Here is a 20,569-nt window from a genome sequence, read left to right as displayed (position 1 = left end):
TCAATTTCAATGCATGAACTGTGAACAATGGAGAGCCTAGGACGCAGGTTATTCCCCATTCGGTTTATTTCCCCAAGCCTTCAACTATAGCTCATTTGGTGGTCTGAACCAATTTCAATTTTCTTCTGCAAATCTCCATTCTCTCTATCCCTCTCTAAAATGGAAAAACACAACCCCATGACTTCACCATCATCTCCAACAGCAACAACCTTTGTCCAAGCAGACACACTAGTCCAGACGCTGACCGGCTTGTTCGCTGTCTCGGAGAAGCTCCACGTCAACCCACCTTCAAAACTCTTCCCTAAATCTTTCACTCCCGGTTAGCCCACACGGGTACCCGCTGCTTACCCTCTACGACCGAAGGCAAACCTTTTTTCAGAGTTGTAAGGGTAAAAAAGGAAATAAAATTATGACCGCTTAAGGGCTTAAACGACGCAGCAAGAAGGGCTTAAACGGTAGGCTTGCCTTTGTTTAGTTGTTTTTATTTTTATTTTTTTTATTTATTTAATTAGACAAGTCGGTCATTGCAGGGCTAATAAATACATCTAGGGTTTAGACTTTGTTTCCAAGTAAAAGCCTGATAGAAGTCCTTGTTGTTATCGATCAAGGAGAAAAGATAAGAGTGGAGTTAATGGCTGTGTTTCTACCGGCGGGGTTCCGCTTTTGTCCCAGCGATGAAGAGCTTGTACGAGACTACTTGTTGAAGAAGGCGATGGGTGAAGAGCTTCCCTGGGACGGCATCGGTGAGTGCGATATATACGGTGAAAAGCCTCCCTGGGAAATCTGCGGCGATCTGGAGGGTGAGAAGGTTTACTTTTTCGCGAAACTGAGAAAACTAAACAAAAGTCGAGTGGCACGAACTGCCGGATCTGGGGTTTGGCATGAGAACTCTTCTCATCATATATATGATGAGGAGGGTGATGTTATTGGGGCCAGGAAATTGTTTTGTTTCAAGGTTAAAGATGGCTCGACCATGAAGAGATCGGACTGGTTAATGCACGAGTTTTCACTCGTTGGGGAGCATGAACCGAGTACCAGTTGGGTCCTCTGTACCCTTCAAAAGAAAGGATCAGAATCAAGGATTGGGATCAAAAGGCGCCGTGAGGATGGATCCCAGCAAAGAAAGAGGGTTTGCTGTGAAATTGTTCAATCCGATGGGCCTCAAGCAAACTATGGAACGCCCGACGCTGATTCGGAAACCCATATGGAAGGAACGCCCGAGACTGATTTGGAAACCCATATGGAATTTTGTCTACCAGCTGGTGATAACTCTGATTCAGAGTTTGATTGGGAAACCTTCATGAACATCGTGCCCCCAGAGGGTGGAGATCTGCCGCATGGGACATTGGAGGATTTTTGGGATGGTGACATAAGTACTTTATTTGCCTAAAGGCTACAATGAATTGAGGCAAATTGTTCAGATCAAAACCAAGTGTTTTTGTTTTGCTGTTGGTGTCTCTCAAGAGATGGGAAAAAATTGTAAATTTTTTATTTGTTTGTTATATTTTGCTGGAGCATAATTCCAGTTCAACATATTGTAAGTCTCCCAATTTTTTGCACCCGCAATAAAGATATTTGCATTTCATAAACAATTATGTTCATGTCAAACTTGTTACTTTTGTTTTTAATTTCTCTTTGATTAAGAAAGAAAGAAAGAAAGAAAACGTTGGTAGTTGTGGGATGTTAATTAATCCAATTAAAAATTCATTTCAACATTCTGATTCAGTCATAACAACACTCCTTCAAAATCGTACTAATAAATCTAGGTACTAATTAATCTAGAGGGTAATGCTAAAAAATAATTTAATAATCATTAATCAGCTTTGGTGTCTACTACTTCAAAATGATTTGAGGAGAATTTAGTTGTTGAAGTTTTTGGAATATCCCAGTGCCTTTTTTGGTTTTTTCCTACCACCGATATTTATTTTTATTATCATAATGAAAAAGAACAATTTTTTTTTTTTGGAAAACCTAAAATCAGTTTAAGTAGTTTATTTGATTTGTAATAAATTTTGTGTGGAAACAAAATGTTCCGAATGATTTTTGAGTATGCCTTAATAATAAATTGCTTTTTATTAATAGATTTTGTAAAAAAAATTGACGGATTCTATTAGTGTGTTACGTTAAAGTCAATAAAATTATAACACGTGTCACTTATAATAAAAAAATAAAAAAATAAAAAACTATATATATATAAATTAAAAAATATAAGAAAAAAAAATTTAAGGAGCTAGGATTAGAAGAAGGGTGGGAGTAATTGTGAAATAAAAATGTAATATTTTTCCATGATTAATCCAAGGGGGCTGGAAGAAGCCATGGCCCCCATCCAGCCACCTACAGAATTTTGTTTTGTTTTTTTAGAAAAAGAATTGCCTTTAAATTTGTTAAGAACAATATTTTAAGTCTTTCTTTTTTGTCAGAAGTTGGCCTCTAAAAAAATTTTCAATACAATCTGACCCCTTCAAGTTAAATTCTTAATTTCATTCTTACATTTTGCACTACTCTTTATAAAAAATGAGTGTCACATAAATTATTAAGTGATAGTCAACGTTTTAGTGACCGACATGATAAATATTACGTGGAGTGTCAGGTCGATTTTTAAACGTAGTAAATAGCTTTTAGACTTTCATGTGACAATACACTTTTTAGTTACATATGTGATATCAATTTATTAAAAACTTGTAGTAAAAATAATAATGTCTAACGCAAATATATATATATGTGTGTATGCGCGCGGGGACGGACAGGCGAGGCGGGCATCTAGTAAAATAAAGGTTTCAACATTTAGAATTTTGTGTTTTGTAAAATGCAGCCCTTAAATTCAATTTGAATGTATCTATCTTGTTTTAAAAAATAAAATTCTTAGACAATCACATTTTGCTATTTTCTTTAATAAAGCAGTTTTTATTTCATTGAAAAAATTAAAATTAATTTGATTTGGACGGTGACAAATAGACCACTAAATTTGAGGTTGCAAAGGAAATACGTATAGGGTGAAAACTAGATGTTTTATATGGTACAGTTATTTTGAAGTATTTCAAGATCTCAGCATAATCCAGATTCGTGTTCGTTTCCTTTGTCGTCCTCATTGTCGGGTACCTCATTGTCGCAAATATTGGGGGTCGTCAATCATATCAACCCCGTCTGTCTAGCCTGAGTTCATACCACACGTTCCAGTAACATCTATGATCAGTAAAATAATTTTAAATTATATCACCTGCATGAGAGTTTTAAGAACTGATTATGATGGAAATATTTATCATTACACTGCAACTTCATAAATTAAATATCCTCTACAAAAACATTTGATAGGTCCAGGCATAAATATAAGCTTAAATATCCAAGAGTCTAGTGAATTTCCCACATAAACACAGTCAACTATATCAATCGAAGTTGGGAGAAAGGAAATCCATCAGCCAGTCTTTCCGACAAGCATCGGTCATGTGGACGAACACCTTCGCCACATTCTTCCCCATCTTCCCCATCAAGGCTTCACACGCTTTAAGGTGCGCACGTGTAGGCAAAGCCATCTCTTTAGCTAGTGTGTTTATTATATTGACTGCCTCGATGAGCCAATCTCGAGGATAGTCAGTGTTGGGTACGTTTGCCACAGAACTGGATGTCGAGCTTTTGATCATCGTACTCTCCGATTGGTCCCTTATCTCATTGAAATTTCTGGTCCGATCTTCCATAATCACTTCACCTTTGGACGCCCGCTTGCTCGACCTTAGTAAGTTGCTAGGCGGAGGTCGTCCATGCTGCAGTAAACAATCACAATAATATGTTACAATATTGAATCAGGGTTTAACTATAATACCTTGCGGTTCGTCATTCTCTATTTGGACTGAAACTATAAATGACTAAATACATCCAATTTCTTCATTTCAACACATCTCTAACAAATGATTTTAATAATGAACAATTCGACTTGTTCATCATAACAAGGTAGTTTACACAACTTACCAAGATGCTATTAACATTTGACATTGAATATACATTATGTAAATGTTGGAAGATTAGCAATCCCATTGAAAGTGCATGTGGTATCTAGAATTCAGATCCTCTAACAACATACCTGGAAAGGGAAAAATTCACTTATTATCCTTTCCTTAATTAAAAGAACTCACAACATATTATCTTGCACGTGGGAATCCCACGTGCTTACTCTTCAAAGAACTCCTCAAATTCATGCAATCAAACACAACTCTAGAAAATAATATCATCAAAGGTTACATTACAATTTAACACATCATAGCCCAGAAATCGACAACTATGTCCAGAATAGAGCATATTGGGCACTGCAAAATAAGTTCATGAAAGCAGTAAACTCTATCAAGAAAACCAAAATAAGTTAAATTATAATTGAAGAGAAAAAATAAGGACATAACACAGATAAGTTTCTTGTATCCGCACTTCCAACAAAACCCTCATGTCTAGTAGAAGGACAATAGAACAGAGCGTTGTATCAGATAGCCGTTTGAAAGCCACAATTAGTAACCAACAACCAAAGATATGTATATGGGGATGTCTCATGGAGTTTGAATCTTGTATTTGCTAAAGCTCTAAAGCTTTCTATTTTTTATATTTTCTCTTCTTTCTTTTTTTTTAAGGCAACGAGCTCCCAAAAAAGAAAAAAAACCTCTTGCGTTCTGTTTTTCTGAATTTTTCCTTCAGGGTGTATTTTATTGACATGGTATGGAGTTAGCAACCTTAATCATCCAACCTAGGTAGTAAAACTAGGTCACAAGCTAAGATCAGTTTTTCAAGCAAGAAAAGACTCGAAAGCCTTAAAACCTTCAACAATATTTGAGAAAAGTACCTATCTCCAGAGTAAAACTACGCGGACTGAATATACATCATCAACATCAAAACACCAAGGAAATGCTGTCAAGAGGCTAAAAAACTAGAACCCACAATCAAAGCCTTTATATCTAAGACGTAGAAGAACTGATTATCACAGATCCCCTCAAATATACAGCCACCGAACCTAAAAAATAAAATTCATAACCTAATGAACACAACAAAAGAGGGAGATCCTATGGGTACATTTGCAAGAAACGAAGAAGATGAAAATTTACCTGTGACCGTGATCTGGTAGTTGGACCCGTTGTTGTCTGCATCGTGGAGTGCCGGAGACGAAATGCACCACCGGAGGCAAAGCTCTTGGGTCGTCGATGAGCAATTTGAGCGGAAAATCACTTCGAAGAGCTATGCAGCATCGTGAAATAAACATTTGTTTGGGAGGCAAGGAGCTAATTATAAAATTGGACAAATTACTATGAAAAATGATAGAAATACAACACTTTTACAACAAGTGTACAACAGCCCTCTCACATGGGATGGACCCCACACACTGTGGAGCCCACCCCATGTGAGAGGGCTGTTGTACACTTGTTGTAAAAGTGTTGTACGGGAATCAGTTCTCAATTACTATTTTTCATTTTCCCTAGGCTGTCCCTGGAGTTCATCAAATTATACCAATGGAGTAGATTCATATGTTGGGGACCCACTTGTTGATTGGACAATGCGTATTGGGGGAAGGCGAGAAGTCTTGGGAGCGTGACGTGGCATGACGGGTAGAAGCCACGTAAGAGGATGTGAGAAGGCAGAGAGATAGGGATTTGGAGGGAAAGGATCTGAGTGGAGGGGTGATGGGATCGAGGCAGAGAGGTAGAATCAATCGTAGCCGTCCAGCTGTAAAGAGACTGAGCGCAGGTACTACTAGAACTGAGGCAAAGATTTGACTTGATGGGTGTGGGGGCCTCTACACGTCAAGATTGTTTGTACTTCCTTCTAGTTGTGGCCGTTGGATCTCATGACAGTGATGACACCCTTGAGCATTGCTCCCAGTATCACCTAAAAACAAAAAAGAGTTAATATATTATTATTTAATAAATTGTTATATATGTTTGATATATAATTTAAATAATGTAATAATAAAAATGATGAATTTTTAATGTTATATTATTAAATTATTTGGCAGTAAGGAGTTGGTTGTAAGCTTTGTTTGATAGTATGTCTTAGACAGTATTTTTTATTTACTTTGAAATCCGTTTTTATGTTTTTAAAATCATTTTTTGTTTTAATTATTTGTTAATATTTTTATTTCGAGAAAATAATTATTGATAAAATGTGAATGGAGGGGCATAGATTATCCCTTTGTACGTGTGAAATTGCAAAAGAAATGTGCTATGCATACACGTAGGGGTGTATTTTCAATTAACTATTAAAATCAATTTGTTTCATACTTTTTTCTTTTTTTTTTGTTATTCATTGCCATATATTAAAGAGAACTACATGAATCCTGCTAATTAATGTAATTCTAGTCCTTCAAAACCAAAGCATTCAATAATTATAGGCAGCAGGATTTATCATTTTCTTCATTAAGAAAAACCAAATTTGAGGACATTGTTTTAAAAAAATTCAAATGCATTCTAAAAAGCACAAGATTTTAAATGTTCAACCTAATTTCATTATACGTTTAATTATATTTTTAAATTTTTCATTTTAAAATATTTCGAAAATGGTTGACTAAATTAAGGATTAGTTTAAATTTATATTTTTTAAAAGTGTGATTTTAAAATTATTAATTAAAAAAAAAAGTTAATGTAACTTTTAAAATTACTATACAAGTTGAAATTGATTACAATTAAATTTAAATTAAATAATAATTTTAAAAATCATGTTAATTTTTAAAAAAATAATAAATAAATAAATAAAAGACTTTGTATTATTCATATTTTTAGCACAACTTTGATGCACTAAAATATTTTTTAAACTCTTTAACACGGTTCATTCTAAAGAGAATATTGGGCGGGCGGGTAAATTTAGGGCACAATGGTCAAAATTTTAAATGTGATTGTAGAAGGCAGACATTTAATGGTGTTCTGTTGAGAGACATGTTGAAATGATGGGTTTTTAATTTTGATGAGACGCTTTGGGAAGTGATTGGGTGTTGGGAAAGTATATGCCATGTGTATGAGTACAAATGGATGAATTTGAGAGATTGATGCATATGTGAAGTATAACATGTGCATGATTTTACTATTCATAAATTCATTTTGCATTTGATTTGCATAATTAAATATATCATATAATTTTTTTTTTTTATGAATTGGTTAACTATTTTAGCACGAAGGTAAAAATTTCCCAAGTTATTGGAAATGCTCAGGGGGCAAGAACCTAAGTCTGTGTTCTATTTTTAAAAAAATATTTTTTTAAATCGTACTTTTTAAATATTAAATCCAAACCACTCTTAGTTTAGTCTACCATTTTCAAACATTAAATCCCTTTCAAAATCACACTTTTTTTTTCACAATTTTCTACCTCTCCAATAAATTACAACAATTAACCAAGAAAAGAAGAGAATATTAATTAGGAAAGTACTTATCTACGATAATTAGGAAACTAAGACAACAATTCTGTCACCTATATACTTGATCGTTTATCCATGAGCGATCCATAAAGCAAGAAACTGGTCATCTATGTCGTTATTCATATTAGTATACATATAAGCGCAATAACCATATATGACTCATGGAAAGTGGTTCATATTAAGGGTGCGTTTGGGATTGTGATTTCGTAGGCAATAAGTGCGATTTTAAACCAAATCACAGAACATAAATCGTTTGGGAACTGCGCTTTTAAAAATTGCGATTTGAAAACGTAGATTTTTCCTGTTTTTTCAAATCGCAGGTAAGATGATGTTTTTTTAAAAACGCAGAATTTTAAAGGCTAATTTGCGATTTTAAATGCTAAACTGCGATTTTGCCAAACGCTTAACTGCGTTTTTAAAAATCAATTTTTTCAAATTGCATATTTTAAAATCGTGATTTAAAATCACACTTTTTGAAATCGCAAACCCAAACAGACCCTAATACACATCTTAAGGCAGTAAACCATGCCCATAATCATCAATGCAAGCCCAAAGTTACCATATGTTTGCATTGCTTGCTTCAGCTTTAATGTACTTAGCTATATCAAAGTTACATGCAAGAATGCAACTCCAGACTACCATATTTGGCGATGACCAAAAATAAATAAATCCTCATTTGACAATGTTTTATTTAACTGGTTGATCGGAGGCTTTTGGCGCCTTAGGATTGATGGGCTTATTTTCTGGTGCCGGCGCGTGCACCAGGCGGTGGCTTTCCCGGCAGAGACTTCCCTCCGTTGAGATTTTCCTGTTTTGTTATAGTTTGTGTTTGTTTGGACAGTTTGCTTTGTACGTACATTAATCTAGTCATTGGCAGTCGCTCAGAATGTGTGACCGACTCCCTGTTCTAGTAAAGGTGTATGTCAACGCAAAGGCATCATTCTGTTGGCTGGGTTTTATTTAGTAACAACTGTCTGTATTGTATTGAGATGTTTGTACACCTTTAGGGTGTCTGATTTATGCTCAACCCTTGTGGTGTCTGCTGTTGTAACACTATTTGATCTCAATGAAAGGTTTTTTTTTTTCCCTCAAAAAAAATTACTTTTATATTTGTATAAATACAAAATAAGTAGAAGAAACTAATGGAAACATAACAAATATGGAAATCTACATGCAGTTTGAAGAAATAGGCATTTAGCAGATATTTGTCATTACCCCAAACAATTTCTTGTTTATCAAAAGACACATTGTTGAGAAATATTCCCAAATAGTTAGTAAATTGGCTTATTTAATTCCTATAAGCCCATTAACATATATTTAAAGATAAGGCTCATCAAGAAGTAATTTCACAAGAAGCGTATAAGCATCAAATCTTGTGATACTCGGACTGCTCGTGTTGCCGGGCGCAAGTGATCACAAAGTTCTCTCAATAATTGTTAGAGAGAATATTTAGAGTGAACAGAAAAAATGATAGTTAAAAAGTTGAATGTAATGTATGTGCTTTGAAAGAGTATGTAATTAAAATAGAAAAATATAGGTAACATGAGAGTATTTATTTCCTGCGTTTTATTTTGGAGAAAGTCTGTTTATTTTTGTTTGGGTGGAAGGGAAAGTAGTTCATTAGAAGTAGCAAATATTGGTTGAATTCTTTTTCACTTTTGTAAAAGACAGAAAATAATTCATTTCAAACTAGTTGATGTCTATGTGAAGTTAGTTGAATTTGAAAATATGAATATATATATATCCTTCCCAACCGAGAATGCTTGCTAATTCTGAGTTGTCCTATTCTTATTATGATTATATTGGTGCCTAGTTCAGATTTATGCTTTACCAGAACTCTGCTAATAACTATTCATGGTTTATTAATTTTGATAAAAAGTTCACTAGGATACTCTCTCTCTGGTTCTCAAAATGGTGGGGATAGTTCGAAGCAATTCCAGACATTTTCCCTCTGCAGCTCACCAAAGCTTTTGGAACCTTCATAGACAATTACAACACTGATGCTTATGGGAAAGAAATTCCCCACTATATATATATATACACACATCCAATCCACTGATAAGGGTGCGTTTTAAAATACACAAGATTTTAAATATTGAACCTTAATTTTATTATACGCCTAACTTTATTTGTAAAATTTTTCATTTTGAAAATATTTCAAAATGAAAATTAGGATCCCAATTATACAAGAGGGCTAAATATGTCTTCTTCTTCTTCTTCTTTTTCGCTTAATCCCAGTTAGTTGGTTAGGATCAACAAAAAAAAAAAAAAAAATGAAGCATAGTTCCTGCTCTTATTAAATTTTAAAAAGAATATTTCAAAACTATTTTTAATTAGGTTCAGACTTCCATTAATAAAATAGAGATACGATTCTCTGCCAACTTTTCATATAACTAAAAATGCAATTATCCTACGTGGCAGAGAATCATGGGTTAAAAAAAAAAATACTATTATTTTATGATTTCTTACCACATAAGATACTTGAGTTTTTAGTTATGAAAAGTTGACAGAGAATTATATCTCAACAAAATATTACTTATATTTGCAAGTTTAAGTAAAATGAGTTAAGGTAGTCATCCAAATTAAAGTTTAAGGAAAATGAGTTAAGGTAGTCGCTTGGTGGCATTAAGTTATCGGCTCACAGACTGATTGTGCTTGTTTTGGGGTGTGTGCCTTTTTCTTTGGTAGGTATATCCTGGCCCAACAATTTAAATTGAGTGTGTTTGGTGAATAGTTTTGAGAGGAAAAAGTAAAATAAAAAAAATTGATTGATATGATATAAAGTAGAAAAATTGAGAGAATGTAAAAAAAAAGTTATTTGTTAATATATAAAAATAAAAGTTAAATTTTTTAGGAAAAAATGGAAGAATGGTTTGCAGTCCGGCAATGTTTTCCTTTTTTAAGATTAAAATTTAAGATTAGGCTTAGTTGTTGTAAAAAAAAATAAAATTACAGTAATTATGCTGTAGTTTTTTTAATGGTCTTAATTTAATTTTAAAATTTTCTTTTGAAAAAGAAAGGAAAAATATAATAAATATGGACCCTTAAAAACTATAGCATGGATGTGGTAAATTTATTTACTATACCTAAGCCAAATCCAAAATTTGAAGTTTGACACTAATCATGTAAAGAGAGTGAAGGTCTTTGGGAATAAAATGATCTTGTGTGTTCCTCATAGACTCGTGGGACAAAACCAAAACTGATGGGCCTACTGGGGAAGTCCATGGCCATGGTATAAGAATGATTTGCCCTTCTAAAAGAACATTAAACAAAAAAGAAAAAAGTTTTTTTTTCTTTACTTTTTATTTTTTATTTTTTATTTTTTATTTTTTATTTTTTATTTTTTATTTTTTATTTTTTATTTGTGGGTAAAAGACATGTCCTTGTGTATGGATTCAGGAATAACACTGAGCAACAGTCCACTGTTTGTAAATATCTTGCCTTTAATTTTAACCGTTCGTTTGGCAATGTCAATCAAAGAGGTGGCCAAGCATTCAGGCTTTTGAGCCGGAGTTCGGTCAAATTCGGGGTTTTGGTAGAGATTAGCAAAATTGACAAGAAATTGCCGATCAGAAACGCACGTAAGTAGAACTTTTCGAAAATCTACAGGAATTTAATGTCGAGTTTCTTTACTTTTGCATAGCATCTAACAAGACAGTAGCTAGGGTTTTTGTTGAATGCTTATGATTTTTTTTTTTTTTTTTTTTGTTTTACATGTTCACACAGGAAATAGAGGGGAAAGGAAAATTCGAATTAATGATTTTCGCTTTATAAAATATGATATTCAGCTGATTGAACTACCCATTAAGAACTTGAATGCCTTTGACCTGAACAATAATCTTTGATATGGAAATTTCATACAAATTTCATGTGTCGGCAATTATAGTTGTTGCACATTTGAAGTGTCAATAAAATGGTTCTATTATTCCATTCTTTCTTTTTTTTACTAATGCAATATAAATTGTCATTCATTCCATTCTCACTGTAAACTAAATTTCTTTTTTAGAATAATTTATAGACAAATGTTTAGTTTTATTTTTTAATTTATATAGAAACTTAGCACAATTAGGTCTTTTGGGTCGTCCAATAAAAAAATGCAAGAAAAAAAAAACGAAAATACTATATTTGCTATTCAAATCCATTTTCCTTCGTCCTCTCTTCTCTTTCTTTATCTCCCACACACAACAAGCCAATATTCATTTCCCGGGAATTTTTATTCAAGAAAAACCAATCCATGTCTTAAAAGTTTTTGCCATACAAATCGAGTATTTATGCGAGGTGCTTTTAAAAGTAGAACACATGTTTTCTTTGAATTTTTTATGATTAATATAATTTTTCAAATTATAATTAAATATGTGATTAATCACAGACTAAATTTTTATTGAATTGTAATTTTTAAAAAATAAATAGTCCTGACTCCTGAACAGCATTACTCTACAAATTATTATCTTTCTTATTCAGAATATTTTCAAATATTCTGTTCATCTTTATTTTTAAGGGGCCGTCACCATCCAAATATTCAGGTTCCATAGCTCACTTTCCCATGAATGACAAATGACAACTGAAGTCAAGTCTCAGACTCTCTCAGGATGGAGCTCCTCAAAAGGCAGGAAACTTTTCGACGGTTTATTTCCCCAACCCATGAATGAGTTGTCAACTGAATCATCAATCGCATTACACTACTCACCCTCACCAATCACTTTTAACCAAACCGCTTTAAGCAAGGTACACGCACCATCAAAGCGCATGGTGATCAACAGTAATCATGCAATTAGTAGGTGCTAATTATAATCAGCAAGCACTGTTCACGGATGGTCCAGTAGTTGAATGTACGTCTACGTCATTGGTCAGATCTCTTTATTTTATTTCAGCATTTTGTTAGGTATATTATATGAGACAATAAATAACTTTTGAACAAGAATGCATGGTTTAATTCTGGTTCTCGGGAAGACAAAAAGTATAATTTTTCTTGAGAAGACAAGGGTCAGATGGTAGGTTTATGGGAATAATTGTTGTACTTGTGTTTCTTCAATTTCAATGCATGAACTGTGAACAATGGAGAGCCTAGGACGCAGGTTATTCCCCATTCGGTTTATTTCCCCAAGCCTTCAACTAGCTCATTTGGTGGTCTGAACCAATTTCAATTTTCTTCTGCAAATCTCCATTCTCTCTATCCCTCTCTAAAATGGAAAAACACAACCCCATGACTTCACCATCATCTCCAACCTTCGTGCAAGCAGACACACACACCTTCAGAGATCTAGTCCAGACGCTGACCGGCTCGTCCGCTGTCTCCGAGAAGCTCCACGTCAACCCACCTTCAAAACTCTTCCCTAAATCTTTCACACCGATGACCTCACACGAGAGAAGGCAAACCCTTTTTCAGAATTGCAAGGGCAAAAAAGGAAATAAAATTATGACCGCTTAAGGGTTAAACGACGCAGCACGAAGGGCTTAAACGGTAGGCTCGCCTTTATTTATTTATTTGTTTGTTTTTATTTTATTTATTTAATTAGACAAGTCGGTCAGTGCAGGGCTAATAAATATATCTAGGGTTTAGACTTGATTTCCAAGTGAAACCCTGATAGAAGTCCTCGTTGTTATCGATCAAGGAGAAAAGAAAATAGTGGAATCAATGGCTACGTTTCTGCCGGCGGGTTTCCACTTTATGCCCAGCGATGAAGAGCTCGTACGAGACTACTTGTTGAAGAAGGTGATGGGTGAAGAGCTTCCCTGGGATGGCATCGGTGAGTGCGATCTATACGGTGCAAAGCCTCCCTGGGAAATCTGCGGCGATCAGGAGGGTGAGAAGGTTTACTTTTTCGCAAAACTGAAAAAACTAAGCAAAAATCGAGTGGCACGAACTGCCGGTTCTGGGGTTTGGCATGAGAACTCTTCTCATCATATATATGATGAGGAGGGTGATGTTATTGGGGCCAGGAAATTGTTTTGTTTCAAGGTTAAAGATGGCTCGTCCATGAAGAGATCCGACTGGGTAATGCACGAGTTTTCACTCGTTGGGGAGCACGAACAGTGTACCAAATGGGTCCTCTGTACCCTTCAAAAGAAATGTTCTGAATCAAGGATTGGGATCAAAAGGCGCTGTGAGGATGGATCCCAGCAAAGAAAGAAGATTTGCTGTGAAATTGTTCAATGCCATGGGCCTAAAGCAAAATATGGATCGCCCCATATGGAAGGAACGCCCGATACTGATTTGGGAACCCATGAGACTGATTTGGAAACCCAAATGGAATTTCTTGTACCAGCTTGTGATAACTCTGATTCAGAGTTTGATTTGGAGACCTTCATGAACATACTGACCCCGGAGGATGGAGATCTGCCGCATGGGACATTAGAGGATTTTTGGGATGGTGACATATCTACTTTATTTGCCTAGAGACTACAAATGAATTGAGGCAAATTGTTCAGATCAAAACCAAGTGATTTGGTTTTTTGTTTTGCTGTTGGTCACTCAAGAGATAGAAAAAAATTGTAAATTTTTTATTTGTTTGTTATATTTTGCTGGAGCATAATTCCTGTTCCATCAATTTGTAAGTCTCCCAATTTTTTGCACCCGCAATAAAAATATTGTTCATGTCAAACTTATTACTTTGGTTTTTTATTTCTCTTTGATTAAGAAAGAAAGAAAGAAAACGTTGTTAGTTGTGGGATGCCAATTAATCCAATTAAAAATTCATTTCAACAACGCTCAACCCCTACGATTTATCTATGATACCGTAGCTAAATAATTAAATAATCAGCTTTGGTGTCTACTACAACAAAAACTATTTACGTCCGTCTTTCTTTCTTTTCTTTTTTAATTTTTTTTTATGAAATTCGTTTTCATATAGAATGTAATCTAATTTCTCCTTTAATATGCAAGAATTAGCAGTTTAATTTGCGAATCATACTTTATGAAACGAAAATTATTAATTTAAATCTCATTTTTCCTTGTGTCGAACACATAAAAAAACTAAATAAAAAGACAAAACAAGACCAAAAAAAAAAAAAAAACAGCTAATTGGTCTTTGGATAAGACTAGGTGTCCTCACGAAATTACAAAGCTACGTCGTCTTTGCTTTATCTTCTTTTCTTTTCTTGTAAATTTACCAATTGATCAACGTAACAACTAATCTTTAGGCGTGGAAGACTTTTAACATGCTATGTGATTTTCCTAAGATTCTTTTGGAAACTGACAAACTTATCTAAGCTATCGATAATATTAAGACACAAAATTCTAACTTTTTAAGGTTTTTGTCTTTATTTCTTCTAAAAAATTAGCGAAAGATTGAAGCGGCCCATCAATTCGAATGATTGATCATTGATATACCTTAAAATCTGACTTTTTTAAAACAATTTTATTTTAGATGAAGAAACTACTAAATTATTTTTATTATTTTTTAATAATTTGTACAAATGTTCCTAATTTTTTCCTATTTGATCAATTGATTGAAAATATAAGAACATCACCAATATAAACAATTGAAAAATGTGAATAGAGTAAAAATTTTGTTAGTACATATTCCGATTTCGTAACGTGTTGCCTTGTAATTTGTCTTTTTCAAGATCTACAAAATAGCAAACAGCTTGTCGGGAGTGCCAACTGGATCCTATTCAGCGCGTGCTCACCACACCAATTAGTGTGTTATTCGTTTTTTTTATTTTTCATGTTTCTATTTTCTGTTGTGTAAATATCAGCTACGGAGTCAAGATTTTTCTACAAATGAAATAATACTAATAAAAACATTTAAATAAAAATTTCAACCCATAATTATATATATTAATATTACCTTAGAAATAAACCAAAGTAAAAAAAATATACCTGTCAATTAAAATATATTAAATCACTATTCATATTAAAAGTTTAATTTGATAAAAAATATAACTTTATTCATTTAATTTATATTTTATATTTATATACATATATATTAAGGGCATTCGTTGGCGTTATTGGTTATTTTGATGGGCCAGATTATTTATTTGATTCATTCTTAACTGCTATGTCGCCTTTGTATTTTATTTTCGTGTAATTTCCCTTTTTCCCTTCTTACTTTGAATAAAAAAAAAAAAAAAAAGTTTTAGAGAATAAATGTATCCGTTAAGCACGGATTATTGGTTCAACATTTAAAACTATGTTTTTAAAAATGTATTTTTTTATTTGCGTTTTGAATGTATAAATTTTTTTCTCATTTCAAACTGTCATTTTTCTTTTCAAACACAATCAAATCAAACAATTTCTGCAATTTCATTTAACAATGCACTTTTGTTTTATTGAAAAAATTAAAATTAGTTCCAACTGGGGGTAAAAATTAGAGAGACCAGTAATAAATTTGAGCAGCAGGTTAAGGTTGCAAAGGAAACGTGCCATGCATACACGTAGGGGTGTATTTTCAATTAACTAATAAAAACAATTCGTTTCCTACTTATTATAATAACTTGTGTCATTTGTTATCATTGCCATATACTTTTTTTTTTTTTTTTTTTTATTATTATTATTATTATTTTCATTGCAATATACTAAAGACAATAACATGAATCATGCTAATTAATGTCATTCTAGTCCTTCAAAACCAAAGCATTCAATAATTTATTGTTTTCTTCATTAATAAAAAACAAATTTGAGGACATTTGTTTTAAAAAAATTCAAATACACTTTGAAAAACACAAGATTTTAAATGTTCATCCGTAATTTTATAATACATTTAATTATATTTTTAAAAATTTTATTTTGAAAATATTTGGAAAATGATAGACTAAAATTAAGGATCTATTTGTATTTATATTTTTAAAAAGTACGATTTAAAAAATAATTGAAAAATCTATTATGTATAGAAAAATATAGGTAACATGCGAATATTTCTATTTGAAAAGAATGAAACTAATTTGCATAAATTAAAAAATATTTTATGTTTGACTAATATTTTCTATTGCACAAAACATTGAAAAGTAAGAAAAATACTTTTCAAAAATTATTTGACGCCGAAACAAATGGAGCCTTAGAGATCATGTGTTTGGATATCAACCCTTAAAAAATAGAAAACTCAAAAAATCATGTCATATAGTTTTGGTATTTAGGGTATTTTTTGTTGCTCTCTCGTTTTATTTGTGTTCAATTTTATGATCACTTATATCCGGTTGAGTTTTTTATAGCATCCAATCCAGATTTTTATATATTAATATTACCTTAGAAATAAACAGGAAAAAAATATACTTAGTCAACTAAAATATATTAAATCACTATTTGTATTAAAATTTTATTTGAATTTAATCATTTAATATATATTTTATATTTTATATTTTATATTTATATACATATATATTAAACGTATTCGTTGGCATTATCGGTTCATTTGATAGGTCGGATAATTCCCAACTGCTCTTACGAAGGCTTTGTCGCATTTGTATTTTATTTTAGTGTAATTTTTCTTTTCCTCTTTCCACTCATAATTAAAATATATATATATATATATATTTTAGAGAATATAAGGGCTAAAAGTTTTAGTAATTTCTATATATATATATATATATATTTTAGAGAATATAAGGGCTAAAAGTTTTAGTAATTTCTTTCTGAATATAGATAACTATATGATTTGCAAGAGAGTGATCATCCCAAGAGTCTTGTTTAAGACTATTAAAAAAAAAAATAATAATAATAATAAAAAAAAAAAAAAAAAAACTTGCTCTGATATTTGTTGAAGGAGATGAGCAATGTGGGTGCATTTTCGTCTCATCAGACGAAGCAATTGGACGGAAGGAGGTAGATTGCAAATTTTTACAACTTTTTAGGGTGCAATTGAAGCAATCTAAACATTAGTACCAAGATTGTAAATTGGTGTAAACATCATGGAAGTAAATTGTAGTTTTCCATTTTAAAAAATATTTTTTAAGATCATCCCTTTTAAAATCACATTTTTTAAACATTAAATCCAAACCACTCTTAGAGTGTGTTTGAGATTGCGATTTCGTAGAGAAAAAGTGAAATTTTAAATTAGATCGCAGAAAATAAACCGTTTGAAAACTGCGTTTTTAAAAAATTGCGATTTGAAAACGCAGAAAAATCACACATTTTTAAATCGGTATTTTTAAATCGCAAATCCAAACAGACTATTGAGAATAACGGTTTAACATTTAAAATTGTGATTTTTTAAAAATGAACCCATTAAATCCGAATTTGAGAGCTTTTTACCATTGAGAATAGAAGTGGGCAAAGTACTGCCCCCACCACGGACGGCCACCACCTATCTCTCCGTGCTTAAAGCTTTTTTTTTTCTTTTTTTTTTGGGATATCTAATTATATTACATAGAAATAAAAAAAAGTCAACTCAAAGTCCCGCCTTGGATTATAATATTAAATAATAATAAAAAAAAATTATACCACTGGTTTTGTTTGAATTATTATATGTTATAAATTTTGAAGAATTTGAAACATTATTTATTAATATCTCATCACCTATATATGTGGATCACGAATCGCCCCAGCTTTCCACTCTTAATAGTTAATAATATTTTATTTCTTGAATAAGAATCCATGTGTTACTAAACAAAAATAAAAATGGAAAATTATTAAATAAAGTCTATTATTTTTAATTATATAACAGACAACTTAGTGCAACTTCGAAGTTTCAGTGCCAATTCACTTCTTTTGTCGACATCAACCGTTAAATTAAATGGAAAAAAAAAAGTGAAATGACCAAATTGTCATTAACAAACATGTTCATTTTACATTTATTCAGCAATAAAATGTTTAAAACGTTGCCTAGGATGAACAAAATCCATATAAAAGGGTATTTGAAAATGAGACTATCTATTTCACATTAAATAAAATGGATAATTTAATCACTCCAAATTTTTTTTTTAATCCAGCTAAATGACTAATTTAAATAGAGGAAGCAAATTGACACCGAAACTTCAAAATAATATTCAAGTTGCATTAGATTATAATTTATACAAATAAGTAACACATGGATGATAGTTTATGAGACCGAAGTGTAATTTACTTTTTTTTTTTAAAAAAAAAAATAATCATATTGATCAAATTTGAAAAAAAAAAAAACCTAAGAGAATCAAGCACAACCCTAGTCACGTTCTCCACAGCCACACGCTTTAGACCACTGAATTTGAGGTTGCAAAGGAAATACGGTATAGGGTGAATACCAGATGGGAAGACAAATTGCTTTAAATAAATTAATTTTAAAGCAATTTGTTTTCGGGTAGACAAAAAAAAAAAAAAATTTCTTGAGAAGACAAGGGTCAGAATGTCAGAATTTCAGTTGTACCTGTCATATATTCTCGAGCCTTGTGTTTGTACCCATGGTTGACTTCCACCTTATAACTACCACCTTATATCCATCTACTTGCAGGGAGACACAAAAACGCTTATTTAATTTTTATTTTTTTATAGTATTTCAAGCGATGGTTCTCGGGAAGACAAAAAGTATAATTTTTCTTGAGAAGACAAGGGTCAGATGGTAGGTTTATGGGAATAATTGTTGTACTTGTGTTTCTTCAATTTCAATGCATGAACTGTGAACAATGGAGAGCCTAGGACGCAGGTTATTCCCCATTCGGTTTATTTCCCCAAGCCTTCAACTATAGCTCATTTGGTGGTCTGAACCAATTTCAATTTTCTTCTGCAAATCTCCATTCTCTCTATCCCTCTCTAAAATGGAAAAACACAACCCCATGACTTCACCATCATCTCCAACAGCAACAACCTTTGTCCAAGCAGACACACTGGTCCAGACGCTGACCGGCTTGTTCGCTGTCTCGGAGAAGCTCCACGTCAACCCACCTTCAAAACTCTTCCCTAAATCTTTCACTCCCGGTTAGCCCACACGGGTACCCGCTGCTTACCCTCTACGACCGAAGGCAAACCCTTTTTCAGAGTTGTAAGGGTAAAAAAGGAAATAAAATTATGACCGCTTAAGGGCTTAAACGACGCAGCACGAAGGGCTTAAACGGTAGGCTTGCCTTTATTTAGTTGTTTTTATTTTTATTTTTTTATTTATTTAATTAGACAAGTCGGTCAGTGCAGGGCTAATAAATACATCTAGGGTTTAGACTTTGTTTCCAAGTAAAACCCTGATAGAAGTCCTTGTTGTTATCGATCAAGGAGAAAAGATAAGAGTGGAGTTAATGGCGGTGTTTCTACCGGCGGGGTTCCGCTTTTGTCCCAGCGATGAAGAGCTTGTACGAGACTACTTGTTGAAGAAGGCGATGGGTGAAGAGCTTCCCTGGGACGGCATCGGTGAGTGCGATCTATACGGTGAAAAGCCTCCCTGGGAAATCTGCGGCGATCAGGAGGGTGAGAAGGTTTACTTTTTCGCGAAACTGAGAAAAATAAGCAAAAGTCGAGTGGCACGAACTGCCGGATCTGGGGTTTGGCATGAGAACTCTTCTCATCATATATATGATGAGGAGGGTGATGTTATTGGGGCCAGGAAATTGTTTTGTTTCAAGGTAAAAGATGGCTCGACCATGAAGAGATCGGACTGGATAATGCACGAGTTTTCACTCGTTGGGGAGCATGAACCGAGTACCAGTTGGGTCCTCTGTACCCTTCAAAAGAAAGGCTCAGAATCAAGGATTGGGATCAAAAGGCACCGTGAGGATGGATACCAGCAAAGAAAGAGGGTTTGCTGTGAAATTGTTCAATCCGATGGGCCTCAAGCAAACTATGGAACGCCCGATGCTGATTTGGAAACCCATGAGACTGATTTGGAAACCCATATGGAGTTTTGTCTACCAGCTTGTGATAACCCTGATTCAGAGTTTGATTTAGAGAGCTTCATGAACATCCTGCCCCCGGAGGGTGGCGATCTGCCGCTGGGGGCATTAGAGGATTTTTGGGATGGTGACATAAGTACTTTATTTGCCTAGAGACTACAATAAAAATTGAGGCAAATTGTTCAGATCAAAACGAAGTGTTTTGGTTTTTTGTTTTGCTATTGGTCACTCAAGAGATAGGAAAACATTGTAAATTTTTTATTTGTTTGTTATATTTTGTTGGAGCATAATATTCCAGTTCCATCATATTGTAAGTCTTGCAATTTTTTGCACCCGCAATAGAGATATTTGCATTTCATAAACAATTATCTTCAAGTCAAACTTATTACTTTTGTTTTTTATTTCTCTTTGATTAAGAAAGAAAGAAAACGTTGTTAGTTGTGTTGGATGCTAATTAATCCAATT

At 33.1% G+C, this 20,569-nt stretch overlaps 4 protein-coding genes across 4 annotated transcripts; 3 read left to right on the top strand and 1 right to left on the bottom strand.

The window, feature by feature from the left end:
- Positions 1–581: 581 nt before the first annotated feature.
- LOC133880707 (NAC domain-containing protein JA2-like) lies at positions 582–1,552 on the top strand. Its single transcript, XM_062319703.1, has one exon. It carries the CDS (start codon positions 632–634, stop codon positions 1,388–1,390), a length of 759 nt encoding a protein of 252 aa, XP_062175687.1. The 5' UTR covers positions 582–631; the 3' UTR covers positions 1,391–1,552.
- Positions 1,553–3,296: 1,744 nt separating this feature from the next.
- Positions 3,297–5,189, bottom strand: LOC133879519 (uncharacterized). The gene is made up of 2 exons (XM_062318095.1): positions 5,079–5,189; positions 3,297–3,758 (listed from the first exon to the last, which is right to left on the bottom strand). The coding sequence occupies exons 1-2, from the start codon at positions 5,118–5,120 to the stop codon at positions 3,384–3,386; spliced, it is 417 nt and encodes a 138-aa protein (XP_062174079.1). The 5' UTR covers positions 5,121–5,189; the 3' UTR covers positions 3,297–3,383.
- Positions 5,190–13,010: 7,821 nt separating this feature from the next.
- LOC133878917 (NAC domain-containing protein JA2-like) lies at positions 13,011–13,772 on the top strand. Its single transcript, XM_062317478.1, has one exon. The coding sequence runs from the start codon at positions 13,011–13,013 to the stop codon at positions 13,770–13,772; it is 762 nt and encodes a 253-aa protein (XP_062173462.1).
- Positions 13,773–19,513: 5,741 nt separating this feature from the next.
- On the top strand, positions 19,514–20,257 carry LOC133878915 (NAC domain-containing protein JA2-like). Its single transcript, XM_062317477.1, has one exon. It carries the CDS (start codon positions 19,514–19,516, stop codon positions 20,255–20,257), a length of 744 nt encoding a protein of 247 aa, XP_062173461.1.
- The last annotated feature ends 312 nt before the right edge of the window (positions 20,258–20,569 follow it).

Source organism: Alnus glutinosa, chromosome 10 (genome assembly GCF_958979055.1).
Source record: "Alnus glutinosa chromosome 10, dhAlnGlut1.1, whole genome shotgun sequence".
NCBI lineage: Eukaryota > Viridiplantae > Streptophyta > Magnoliopsida > Fagales > Betulaceae > Alnus > Alnus glutinosa.
This window is presented reverse-complemented; position numbering and strand designations above follow the sequence as displayed.

What these genes read in the sequence shown, in the direction of transcription:
- LOC133880707 (XM_062319703.1), top strand. Translation starts at nt 632, where the DNA reads ATGGCTGTGTTTCTACCGGCGGGGTTCCGCTTTTGTCCCAGCGATGAA.
- LOC133879519 (XM_062318095.1), bottom strand. Translation starts at nt 5,120, where the DNA reads ATGCAGACAACAACGGGTCCAACTACCAGATCACGGTCACAG. An exon ending in CTACCAGATCACGGTCACAG is followed by an intron (nt 3,759 to 5,078) that starts GTAAATTTTCAT and finishes TGTTTACTGCAG; the next exon opens with CATGGACGACCTCCGCCTAG.
- LOC133878917 (XM_062317478.1), top strand. Translation starts at nt 13,011, where the DNA reads ATGGCTACGTTTCTGCCGGCGGGTTTCCACTTTATGCCCAGCGATGAA.
- LOC133878915 (XM_062317477.1), top strand. Translation starts at nt 19,514, where the DNA reads ATGGCGGTGTTTCTACCGGCGGGGTTCCGCTTTTGTCCCAGCGATGAA.